At 48.4% G+C, this 12,720-nt stretch overlaps 1 protein-coding gene and 1 long non-coding RNA gene across 2 annotated transcripts; both read left to right on the plus strand.

Annotated features, from left to right (window-relative positions):
• Positions 1-839: 839 nt before the first annotated feature.
• Positions 840-6,727, plus strand: LOC130323503 (uncharacterized). The gene is made up of 3 exons (XR_008868796.1): positions 840-955; positions 3,331-3,396; positions 5,650-6,727. It is a non-coding gene; the product is annotated as an uncharacterized LOC130323503 (long non-coding RNA).
• Positions 6,728-11,506: 4,779 nt separating this feature from the next.
• REP15 (RAB15 effector protein) lies at positions 11,507-12,387 on the plus strand. The gene has a single exon (XM_056553147.1). It carries the CDS (start codon positions 11,558-11,560, stop codon positions 12,281-12,283), a length of 726 nt encoding a protein of 241 aa, XP_056409122.1. The 5' UTR covers positions 11,507-11,557; the 3' UTR covers positions 12,284-12,387.
• The last annotated feature ends 333 nt before the right edge of the window (positions 12,388-12,720 follow it).

Raw genomic sequence — 12,720 nt, forward strand, 5'->3', positions numbered from 1 at the left:
TATATACAAGAATATAACTACTATAATACTACTCCTATATACAAGAATATAACTACTATAATACTGCTCCTATATAACAAGAATATAACTACTTATAATACTGTTCCTATATACAAGACTATAACTACTATAATACTGCTCCTATATACAAGAATATAACTACTATAATACTGCTCCTATATACAAGAATATATCTATGTATATAGTAGGGGTGTGAATCGCCAAGAATTTGGCGATTCGATTCGAATCGCGATACCAGTGTGGCGATTCGATATATCGCGATACCGTCTAGGTGACGATACATCGCGATATATCGCCCACCTGGGAGCATTCATAGATCCCAATAGACGCCGCTGTCAGCTTTGACAGCGGCGATCTAGTAGTCCGGTGCTCACTTTTCTCATGTTATCCCGTCCGGGCTGCAAAATAAAATAAAACGCACTTTATCTTACCTGCCAACGAGCCCGCGGAGCTCCGGTACAGTCCGGTACAGGTGTTCGGTCCCCGGGCTGTATTCTTCTTACTTCCTGTTAGTCCGGCACGTCACATGGAGCTTCAGCCTATCACCAGCCGCAGCGATGTCCCGCCTCCGCTGGTGATAGGCTGAAGCTCCATGTGACGTGCCGGACTAACAGGAAGTAAGAAGAATACAGCCCGGGGACCGAACACCTGTACCGGAGCTCCGCGGGCTCGTTGGCAGGTAAGAAAAGTGCGTTTTATTAAAAATTCCACATCCCTAAAAGAATCGATTCAAAAAATATTTTGAATCGATTCTGTATCGGCAAATGAAAAATCGCGATTATCGCGAGAATCGATTTTTTCTTACATCCCTAGTATATAGTCTGTATGTCCTGTGGCGCTTAGAAAGTCGTCTGCAAACAGCATCATCAAACCCTACAGAGCCGGCCTGGACCTCAGGGTGTTAGACGACGAGGACCTAGATAGGCTAGAACAGGTACATCACAATACTGCCCCCTATGTATAAGAATATAATTACTATAATACTTCTCCCTATATACAAGAATATATCTACTATAATACTGCTCCTATATACAAGAATATAACTACTATAATACTGCTCCTATATACAAGAATATAACTATTATAATACTGCTCCTATATACAAGAATATATCTACTATAATACTGCCTCCTATATACAAGAATATAACTACTATAATACTGCTCCTATATACAGGAATATAACTACTATAATATTGCCTCCTCTATACAAGAATAGATCTACTATAATACTGCTCCCTATATACAAGAATATAACTACTATAATACTGCCTCCTATATACAAGAATATAACTACTATAATACTGCTCCTATATATAATGAAAGAATATAACTACTATAATACTGCTCCTATATACAAGAATATAACTACTATAATACTGCCTCCTATATACAAGAATATATCTACTATAATACTGCCTCCTATATACAAGAATATAACTACCATAATACTGCTCCTATATACAAGAAATATATCTACTATAATACTGCTCCTATATACAAGAATATAACTACTATAATACTGCTCCTATATACAAGAATATAACTACTATAACACTTCTCCTATATACAAGAATATAACTACTATAATACTGTTCCTATATACAAGAATATAACTACTATAATACTGCTCCTATATACAAGAATATATCTACTATAATACTGCCTCCTATATACAAGAATATAACTACTATAATACTGCTCCTATATACAAGAATATAACTACTATAATACTGCTCCTATATACAAGAATATAATTACTATAATACTGCTCTTATATACAAGAATATAACTACTATAATACTGCTCCTATATACAAGAATATATCTACTATAATACTGTTCCTATATACAAGAATATATCTACTATAATACTGCTCCTATATACAAGAATATAACTACTATAATACTGCTCCTATATACAAGAATATAACTACTATAATACTGCTCCTATATACAAGAATATAACTACTATAATACTGCTCCTATATACAAGAATATAACTACTATAATACTGCTCCTATATACAAGAATATAACTACTATAATACTGCTCCTATATACAAGAATATAACTACTATAATACTGGCTCCTATATACAAGAATATAACTACTATAATACTGCTCCTATATATAAGAATATAACTACTATAATACTGCTCCTATATACAAGAATATAACTACTATAATACTGCTCCTATATACAAGAATATAACTACTATAATACTGCTCCTATATACAAGAATATAACTACTATAATACTGCTCCTATATACAAGAATATAACTACTATAATACTGCTCCTATATACAAGAATATAACTACTATAAATACTGCTCCTGTATACAAGAATATAACTACTATAATACTGCTCCTATATACAAGAATATAACTACTATAATACTGCTCCTATGTACAATAATATAACTACTATAATACTGCTCCTATATACAAGACTATAACTACTATAATACTGCCTCCTATATACAAGATTATAACTACTATAATACTGCTCCTATATACAAGAATATAACTACTATAATACTGCCCCCTATATACAAGAATATAACTACTATAATACTGCTCCTATATACAAGATTATAACTACTATAATACTGCTCCTATATACAAGAATATAACTACTATAATACTGCTCCTATATACAAGAATATAACTACTATAATACTGCCCCCTATATACAAGAATATAACTACTATAATACTGCTCCTATATACAAGATTATAACTACTATAATACTGCTCCTATATACAAGAATATAACTACTATAATACTGCCCCCTATATACAAGAATATATCTACTATAATACTGCCCCTATATACAAGAATATAACTACTATAATACTGCTCCTATATACAAGAATATAACTACTATAATACTGCTCCCTATATACAAGAATATAACTACTATAATACTGCTCCTATATACAAGAATATAACTATTATAATACTGCCTCCTATATACAAGAATATAACTACTATAATACTGCTCCCTATATACAAGAATATAACTCCTATAATACTGCCTCCTATATACAAGAATATAACTACTATAATACTACTCCTATATACAAGAATATATCTACTATAATACTGCTCCTATATACAAGAATATAACTACTATAATACTGCCCCTATATACAAGAATATAAATACTATAATACTGCCTCCTATATACAAGAATATAACTACTATAATACTGCTCCTATATACAAGATTATAACTACTATAATACTGCTCCTATATACAAGAATATAACTACTATAATACTGTCTCCCTTTTCCCCCCTTATAAGATGGAAGATTCAGAAGGAACAGTGAGACAGATCGGAGCGTTTTCTGAAGGCATCAATAACCTGACAGTAAGTGAATTTTAATAAACAAAGTAATTTTGATTTTATGATGTCATATACTGTTTGCAGGCCCCGCCCCTCATACAATGACTAAGCCCCCAGATTACATAGCGCATTGCATTGTGGGAGATAAGATTGTATCTACCTCACATTTGTAGAAGCCCCCCCTCCCCCTGGCTGCCGCCGGGCCCCCTCCCCCTGGCTGCCGCCGGGCCCCCCTCCCCCTGGCTGCCGCCGGGCCCCCTCCCCCTGGCTGCCGCCGGCCCCCCTCCCCCTGGCTGCCGCCGGCCCTCCTCCCCACTCCTCCTCACTCTCTTGTCCCCCCCCCCCTCCTCGTTGCCTCCCGGCTCCTCCCACTCCTCGCTCTCTTGTCTCCCCCCCTTGTTGCCTCCAGACCCCTCCCACTCCTCGCTCTCTTGTCTCCCCCCCCCCTTGTTGCCATCCAGACCCCTCCCACTCCTCACTCTCTTGTCCCCCCCCCCCCCTGTTGCCTCCAGGCTCCTCCCACTCCTCACTCTCTTGTCTCCCCCCCCCCCTCGTTTGCCTCCAGGCTCCTCCCACTCCTCCTCACTCTCTTGTCTCCCCCCCCTCGTTGCCTCCTGGCTCCTCCCACTCCTCCTCACTCTCTTTTCTCCAGGCTCCTCCCACTTCTCACTCTCTTGTCTCTTCCCCCTCGTTGCCTCCAGGCCCCTCCCACTCCTCACTCTCTTGTCTCCCCCCCCCCGTTGCCTCCAGGCTCCTCCCACTCCTCATCACTCTCTTGTCTTCCCCCCCCCCCCCCTCGTTGCCGCCAGGCTCCTCCCACTCCTCCTCACTCTCTTGTCTCCAGGCTCCTCCCACTTCTCACTCTCTTCTCCTATCCCTAGTTGCCTCCCGGCTCCTCCCACTCCTCTTCACTCTCTTGTCCCCCCCCCCCTCGTGTCCTCCCTGCTCCTCCACTCCTCTTCACTCTCTTGTCCCCCCCCCCCTCGTGCCCTCCCGGCTCCTCCCACTCCTCCTCACTCTCTTGTCCCCCCCTCGTGTCCTCCCGGCTCCTCCCACTCCTCCTCACTCACTTGTCTCTCCCCCCCCTTCGTTGCTTCCAGGCTCCTCCCACTCCTCCTCACTCTCTTGTCTCCCCCCCCCTCCCCCTCATTGCCGCCAGGCTCCTCCCACTCCTCCTCACTCTTGTCTCCGCCCCCCTCGTTGCTTCCAGGCTCCTCCCACTCCTCCTCACTCTCTTGTCTCCCCCCTCCCCCTCGTTGCCTCCAGGCTCCTCCCTCTCCTCCTCACTCTCTTTGTCCCCCCCCTCGTGTCCTCCCGGCTCCTCCCACTCCTCCTCACTCACTTGTCTCTCCCCCCCCTTCGTTGCTTCCAGGCTCCTCCCACTCCTCCTCACTCTCTTGTCTCCCCCCCCCCTCGTTGCCTCCAGGCTCCTCCCACTCCTCCTCACTCTCTTGTCCCCCCCCCCTCGTGTCCTCCCGGCTCCTCCCACTCCTCCTCACTCTCTTGTCTCCCCCCCTCCCCCTCGTTGCCTCCCGGCTCCTCCCACTCCTCCTCACTCTCTTGTCTCCCCCCCCCCCCCCCCTCGTTGCCTCCCGGCTCCTCCCACTCCTCCTCACTCTCTTGTCCCCCCCCCCCCTCGTGTCCTCCCACTCCTCCTCACTCTCTTGTCTCCCCCCCCCCCCCCTCGTTGCCTCCGGCTCCTCCCACTCCTCCTCACTCTCTTGTCCCCCCCCCTCGTGTCCTCCCACTCCTCCTCACTCTCTTGTCTTTCCCCCCCCCCCCCTCGTGTCCTCCCGGCTCCTCCCACTCCTCCTCACTCTCTTGTCTTTCCCCCCCCCCCCCTCGTGTCCTCCCGGCTCCTCCCACTCCTCCTCACTCTTGTCTCCCCCCCCCCCTCGTTGCCTCCAGGCTCCTCCCACTCCTCCTCACTCTCTTGTCTCCCCCCCCCCCTCCCCCCCTCCCCCCTCGTTGCCCCAGGCTCCTCCCACTCCTCCTCACTCTCGTCTCCCCCCCCCCCTCGTTGCCTCCCGGCTCCTCCCACTCCTCACTCTCTTGTCTCCTCCCCCTCATTGCCTCCAGGCCCCTCCCACTTCTCACTCTCTTGTCTCCCCCCCCCCCCTCGTTGTCTCCCGGCTCCTCCCACTCCTCCTCACTCTCTTGTCCCCCCCCCCCCCCTCGTGTCCTCCCACTCCTCCTCACTCTCTTGTCTCCCCCCCCCCCCCCCTCGTTGCCTCCCGGCTCCTCCCACTCCTCCTCACTCTCTTGTCTCCCCCACAGCACATGCTGAAAGAAGACGACATGTTCAAGGATTACTCAGCCCGATCCCCCAGCGCCAGTATTACAGATGACGACTCCAACGTGTGACGCAGTCCAGACGCCATTTATAAGATTTTTATCTCATGTGTTAAAAAAAATGATTCTATAAATATAATATTTTTTTGCATCACTGTTTTTACGCTCAGTGTTCCGGGGGGGGGGGGGGGGGGTGGGGCACGAATGTGCCTTGTAAAGTGACAATAAATATGGAAGCCAGATGTTTGGGGCTAATCCAACATGGCTGCCGCCAGTGTGTGGACACTTGAAGTCATTGAGCTCTATGGAATAGGATCTGGGACAGGTATTAGTCAGTGACTAATATGTTATAGTGACCCCTGCAGGCGGCAGTGTGTGTGAACAGTGCTGGGTTATGTGTGAAGCACAATAAATGTGTCCCCTGTTTTGGGGACGCTGGCCCTTTAAGATACTGGAGCATTATTTTGGGGGTTTTCTCTCTTCTCCATCCACCCCGCCATTGTCATTTTTGATATTCACGATTTTTCGCGCTGTTACTTTTTATACAAAAATTTCTATTTAAAACTCGCACAAAAAAGAAACCATTTTATGAAGAGACCATAGCTATAGTTTTCTACGCCAATATTTTCAGTTTACGTGCCAGCTGGGTTCTGGAGGGGGGGGGGGGGGGGGGGGGGTCCAGGTCCAGGTTTAAAATTAAGCAATATCCCAGCAGGGGGCGACTCAGGGGCTGCAGTTACTGAGGATGTTTTTGTTTTTTCTCTTAAAGGAGAAGCGCTCTCTTATTGTAGCTTCCATTTAAAGGGCCAGCGGCCTGGTGTGGTTCCTTCTGATATTTATGCTTCTTGTTTTGTATGTTATTTATGATCGTGTTCTGTAGGGGGCGCGCGGCGCGGCTGACGGGTGATGTGTAAGGGAGGGGGGCGGTCCCGGGGCCCCCCCTGGGGGTTATCGTAACACTATAAAGTGGACTGTATAATGTACCAGAGCACAGATGTTATGTCGTCTATATATGTGATCTAATAAAAGCTTATTGTTTACCTACCGGGTGTTCTCCGCTTTCCTGTGCGCCAGGCACCACCCAGCGAGGTCACATGACTTAAAGGGACAGCGCCGTCCATCGATCTGCGTTTCCAGTTGACTTGTCATCTACTTTTCTCTGTTATCAGCCATTTTTAGAGTCATTAATCCCTTCCACACGGCTCGGTCACATGACAAACACTGGCTCAGCTGTGCCGATCCAGGACCTGCATTTCCTGCTGACAATTTGCGTAAATCATTTGCATGACCTTGACGCCGAAACAATGAGGAACGTCCGAATGCTGCAGATACCTCAAGATAAGCGCATAAGTCTCCTGAAATACTCTGCGCTGCCAAACACCTGACCACCATATGTAACTAATTCTGTAACCTCCCTTAAAGGGGTACTCCGGCTCCAAGACATCTTATCCCCTGGGTTCTCAACCCGTGGTACGTGTACCCCTAGGGGTACGAGAAAGCGCTGTCAAATACCGGCCATACATTGGGCTGTGAGTAAGCTGCCTGGTTGCCGGGGAGACGTGCGACCTCCCCTGACATTGCGCGGTGTTACCGCACAGCGCAGCAGGAAGTCACACGCTGAACCGGACGCGCTGCATCAAGTAGAAGCAAACAGGATCCCGCCGGAGGCCAGGTAAAAATTAAAAATTAATAACCACTGTGTGGGCCAGAGGGGGGGATGTATTGGACAGAGGGGGGGGGGGGGGAGGGGATGTATTGGACAGAGGGGGGGGGAGGGGATGTATTGGTCAGAGGGGGGGGGATGTATTGGACGGAGAGGGGGGGGGTGTATTGGACGGAGGGGGGGACGTATTGGACGGAGGGGGGGGGACGTATTGGACGGAGGGGGGGGGACGTATTGGACGGAGGGGGGGGATGTATTGGACGGAGGGGGGGGGACGTATTGGACGGAGGGGGGGACGTATTGGACGGAGGGGGGGGATGTATTGGACGGAGGGGGGGGGGGCGTATTGGACGGAGGGGGGGGGACGTATTGGACGGAGGGGGGGGGACGTATTGGACGGAGGGGGGGGATGTATTGGACGGAGGGGGGGGGGCGTATTGGACGGAGGGGGGGGGGCGTATTGGACGGAGGGGGGGGGACGTATTGGACGGAGGGGGGGGACGTATTGGACGGAGGGGGGGGACGTATTGGACGGAGGGGGGGGGCGTATTGGACGGAGGGGGGGACGTATTGGACGGAGGGGGGGGCGTATTGGACGGAGGGGGGGGACGTATTGGACGGAGGGGGGGGCGTATTGGACGGAGGGGGGGGCGTATTGGACGGAGGGGGGGGGCGTATTGGACGGAGGGGGGGGGCGTATTGGACGGAGGGGGGGGACGTATTGGACGGAGGGGGGGGGGCGTATTGGACGGAGGGGGGGGGGACGTATTGGACGGAGGGGGGGGGACGTATTGGACGGAGGGGGGGGGACGTATTGGACGGAGGGGGGGGGACGTATTGGACGGAGGGGGGGGGACGTATTGGACGGAGGGGGGGGGACGTATTGGACGGAGGGGGGGGGACGTATTGGACGGAGGGGGGGGGACGTATTGGACGGAGGGGGGGGGGACGTATTGGACGGAGAGGGGGGGATGTATTGGACTGAGCACAAGGCATTAAGAGGGAGGGGAGAGGGATAATGGCGGAGGGGAATGGGGAGTAATAAAGCACAAGGCATTACATTTTAATGCCTTGTGCTTTATTACTCCCCCTCCCTCTTATCCCCTCCCTCCATATCGGATAATAATGGCAAAAGGGGATCAGAGGGAGGGGGAATAATGGCACAAGGAGATTAAAGGGGTACTCCGCACCCCTAGACTTCTTATCCCCTGTCGAACGGATAGGGGATAAGATGTCATATCACCGGGGTCCCGCTGCTGGGGACCCCCCAGGATCTCGGCTGCTGCACCCACCCGTACGGCTTCCACCTCACACAAGCAACGCTGGAGGCTTCAGATCCCGACCACAATGGCGGATGAGCGTGATGTCACGACTCCATCCCCCTCCGGGGACTGATGGTAACGGGGTGCTGCTTGCAAGATCACGGGGTCCCCAGCAGCGGAACCCCCGTGATCAGGCATCTTATCCCCTATCCTTTGTATAGGGGATAAAATGTTTTAGCGCCGGAGTACCCCTTTAAATGGGCACTCTCATTAACACTAATTTTTGCTATTGCCCTCCTTATGGTAAATTATCTTTCTAAAGTTTTCTATGTTTTATTTGTGTTTAACCCCTTAAGGACCCAGGGTTTTTCCATTTTTGCACTTTAGTTTTTTCCTCCTCATCTTTAAAAAATCATAATTCTTTAAATTTTGCACCTAAAAATAATCCATATGATGTCTTATTTTTTGCGCCACCAATTCTACTTTGTAATGAAATCAGTCATTTCACCCAAAAAATCTACAGCGAAACGGAAAAAAATCATTGTGCGGTGAAACTGAAGAAAAAATGAGATTCTGGAACTTTTTGGGGGCTTCCGTTTCTACGCAGTACAATTTCCGGTAAAAATGACACCTTATCATTATTCTGTAGGTCCATACGGTTATAATGATCCCCGTCTTATATAGGTTTGATTTTGTCGGACTTCTGGAAAAATCATAACTACATGCAGGAAAATGTATACATGTAATATTGTCATCTTCTGACCCCTATAACTTTCTTATTGTTCCGTGTACGGGGCGGTATGAGGGCTCATTTTTTGCGCCGTGATCTGAAGTTTTCAGTATTGACCAATTTACCATTTCTGTATTGATCGAACTTTTTGATCGCTTTTTATTCATTTTTTCATGATATAAAAAGTGACCAAAAATACACTATTTTGGACATTGGAATTTTTTTTTGCGCGTACGCCATTGCCCGCGAGATATAATTAACAATATATTTTTAAAATTCAGACATTTCTGCACACGGTGATACCACATGTTTATTTTTATTTACACTGTTTTATTTTTTAAAATGGCAAAAGGAGGGTGATTCAATCTTTTATTATGCAGTGTTAGAGCTCCCATAGGAGCTGATCTTTTATACTGACCATTGTTATCCCATAGGAGACTATAACAATGCACATGCTGATCTTTTATACTGATCATTGTTATCCCATAGGAGACTATAACACTGCAAACACTGATTTTTTTATACTGATCATTGTTATCCCATAGGGGGCTATAACAATGCACACACTGATCTCTTATACTGATCATTGTTATCCCATAGGAGGCTATAACACTGCACACACTGATCTTTTATACTGATCATTGTTATCCCATAGGGGGCTATAACACTGCACACACTGATCTCTTATACTGATCATTGTTATCCCATAGGAGGCTATAACACTGCACACACTGATCTTTTACACTGATCAATGGTTTCTCATAGGAAACCATTGATCAATGATTCTGCCGCTTGACTGCTCATGCCTGGATCTCAGGCGCTGAGCAGTCATTCGGCGATCGGACACCAGGAGGCAAGGTAAGGGGACCCTCCTCGTGTTCTACAGCTGTTCGGGATGCTGTGATTTCGCCGCGGCGATCCCGAACAGCCCCCTGAGCTAGCTGGGGGTAGTTTACTTTCACTTTAGACGCGGCGATCAACTTTGAACGCCGCTTCTAAAGGGTTAATATCGGGCGCACCGCAATCAGTGCCTCGAGCTATTAACCATGGATCCTGGCCGTTGTTAGAGGCCGGGCCTGACCCGATATAATGCGGGCTGTGGCCCCGCATTATAGAAAGTGAGCGGACTCCGGGCGTACTGGTACACTCTGCGTCTTTAAGAGGTTAAAAAAAAGCAGCCACTAGGTGTCTCCCTACTTGTCCCCCCCATCTCTTGCACAGACTTTGGACTCCTGCTGGCCTGGCAGAAGTCCAAAATCAGGAAATGCTCTGGAAGGTGTGTGCAGCCTTAGCCAATAATAGCTCATCTCACACTGAACTGCTCCGGGCTGTGTGTAGCAGAGTGAGGGAGAAAGTTCTCCCCTGTATGGCTTCAGATGATGTCACGCCTGCTGGGGAACGCCCCCTTCCCAGTCTGTGAATCTGACTGAGCAGAAAATACAGAGCGATATCAAGGGAGAAAACAAAAAAATAATAAAAAAATAAAGTCCGGGGGTGGTTTATCATGATGGGGGCCGTGACCTGGGAGGATTATAAAATATAACAAGATCAGGAGAGGTTCTCTTTAAATACTCCGTGCTGATGAAAACACAACAGTGTTTTCCAAGCTGTGTCTCCAGCTGTTGCAAAACTACAACTCCCAGCATGCCCGGACAGCCGTAGGCTGTCCGGGCATGCTGGGAGTTGTAGTTTTGCAACAGCTGGCGAGACACTGATTTGATATTGTAATTAGTCATGTGACCACAGCTGATGATGTCACCACCGGTACTAGTGACGTCTCTCCCGTCCCTCTTATCCCCGTTCTAAGTGTCTCTTAAGACTAGGACCATTTAAAGGATCAGGACACGATCATGTGACGGACTCAGGGAAGAATGACTTCACCTTCAAATGTAAAGTATGGTAGGTGCGGCGCCTCCTACTGGGGGGGGGGGGGGCTGCATACTTGTAGAAAAAAAAATTGCTCCATAAAATAATAATATAAAAACTTTGTACAGTTGATTAAAAACAATCTCCTGCCACTTGCGTAGACTTTGCTCCGTTATGGCAGCCGCCCCTTTAAGACTCTCTTAGTGAAAGTTGTCGGTCTGGTTCCAGCAGGTGCGGCGGATCCCATTACCGGCCCCTCCCACCATTCTATTCCCACGTCCCGTTGTCAGTACGCAGCTCGGTGCAGGATTACGGGGTCATCTCCTCGGACTCTCATAGTGATGTCTCCCCGGACCTGAGCCGCCTCGGACAATGGGTCAAACGCCCTCCGGTCCGGTGATCATCACCCAACCGGAGAAGGCGGACATCGTGTGCGAGATCTTCAGCCAGGGAGTGGTCCACGCCTCGCACAAGCTCAAGGACTATCTCGGCTTCGAGGACCCGCACGGTAACCTCCGGCCCGGCACCGACACCTTGACCGAGATCTTCCTGGTGAACTTCATCAACTTCTGCGTGGAGAAAGGCGTCGAGGAGCGAATAGTCACCAGTAAGATGACCAAGCAGCAGGCCGTCCTCTTCGGGGTGGACTGGTTATGGACTCTGTTGGGTCCGGACAAATCGGTGCGGCTCCAGATCGCCGTCCAGGCCTTACAGATGTCCGACTTCAACGGAGACGGTAGAGGGGACCCCGAGGCCTTCAGCCGGGGGCCCTTCAAGGAAGTCCAACTCACCGACACTTTCTACAAGAACCGGAGCCTGTACGAGAAGCTGGAGGAGTTCTGCCACCTGGTTGGCCCCGACTGCCTCGGACTCTTCATGGTGTTCGGGTTGCCGGGGAAACCCAAGGACATCCGAGGGATCTTATTGGACAGCATCAACAAGGAGAACAAGAAGAACGCGGTGCCCGGGGAGCGCGCCCTGCAGCAGTTCATCCTCAACACGGACACCTTCCTGCCCACCCGCGACCTGCTGGACACCTGTATGGCCAAGAGAAACGGGCAGCGCAGCATCGGCAAAGTCTACATCAACTTCTTATAGATCGGCAAAGCCACCATGGCGGCCATATTGGTTGACACCCGGACACTTTCCGCCTTTCCTGGCATTAATATGCGCAACTTTTTGATCAATTTTTATAAAGAGGTTTTCCAGTTCTTAACATGGTTTGTGTTTTAAATCCTCATCGTAGAGAAGATCTCTGCTTGCTGTCAGTGAATGGGAATGTTCTAATACCATCCTTATCTGATCCTCCTCATCTGATCTGATCCGATCCTCTGCACCAGTCTTTCCCAACCAGTGTGCCTCCAGCTGTTGCAAAACTACAATTCCCAGCATGCCCGGACAGCCTTCGGCTGTCCGGCCATGCTGGGAATTGTAGTTTTGCAACAGCTGGAGGCACACTGGTTGGGAAAGACTGCTCTGCACTGATACATTGTAACAAGATTTGTGTCACTGAGCATTGTAGACTGGATTCACTT

Source organism: Hyla sarda, unplaced genomic scaffold, assembly GCF_029499605.1.
Source record: "Hyla sarda isolate aHylSar1 unplaced genomic scaffold, aHylSar1.hap1 scaffold_2498, whole genome shotgun sequence".
NCBI lineage: Eukaryota > Metazoa > Chordata > Amphibia > Anura > Hylidae > Hyla > Hyla sarda.

Coding starts and splice junctions, on each gene's coding strand:
- REP15 (XM_056553147.1), top strand. CDS start 11,558: ATGGGTCAAACGCCCTCCGGTCCGGTGATCATCACCCAACCGGAGAAG.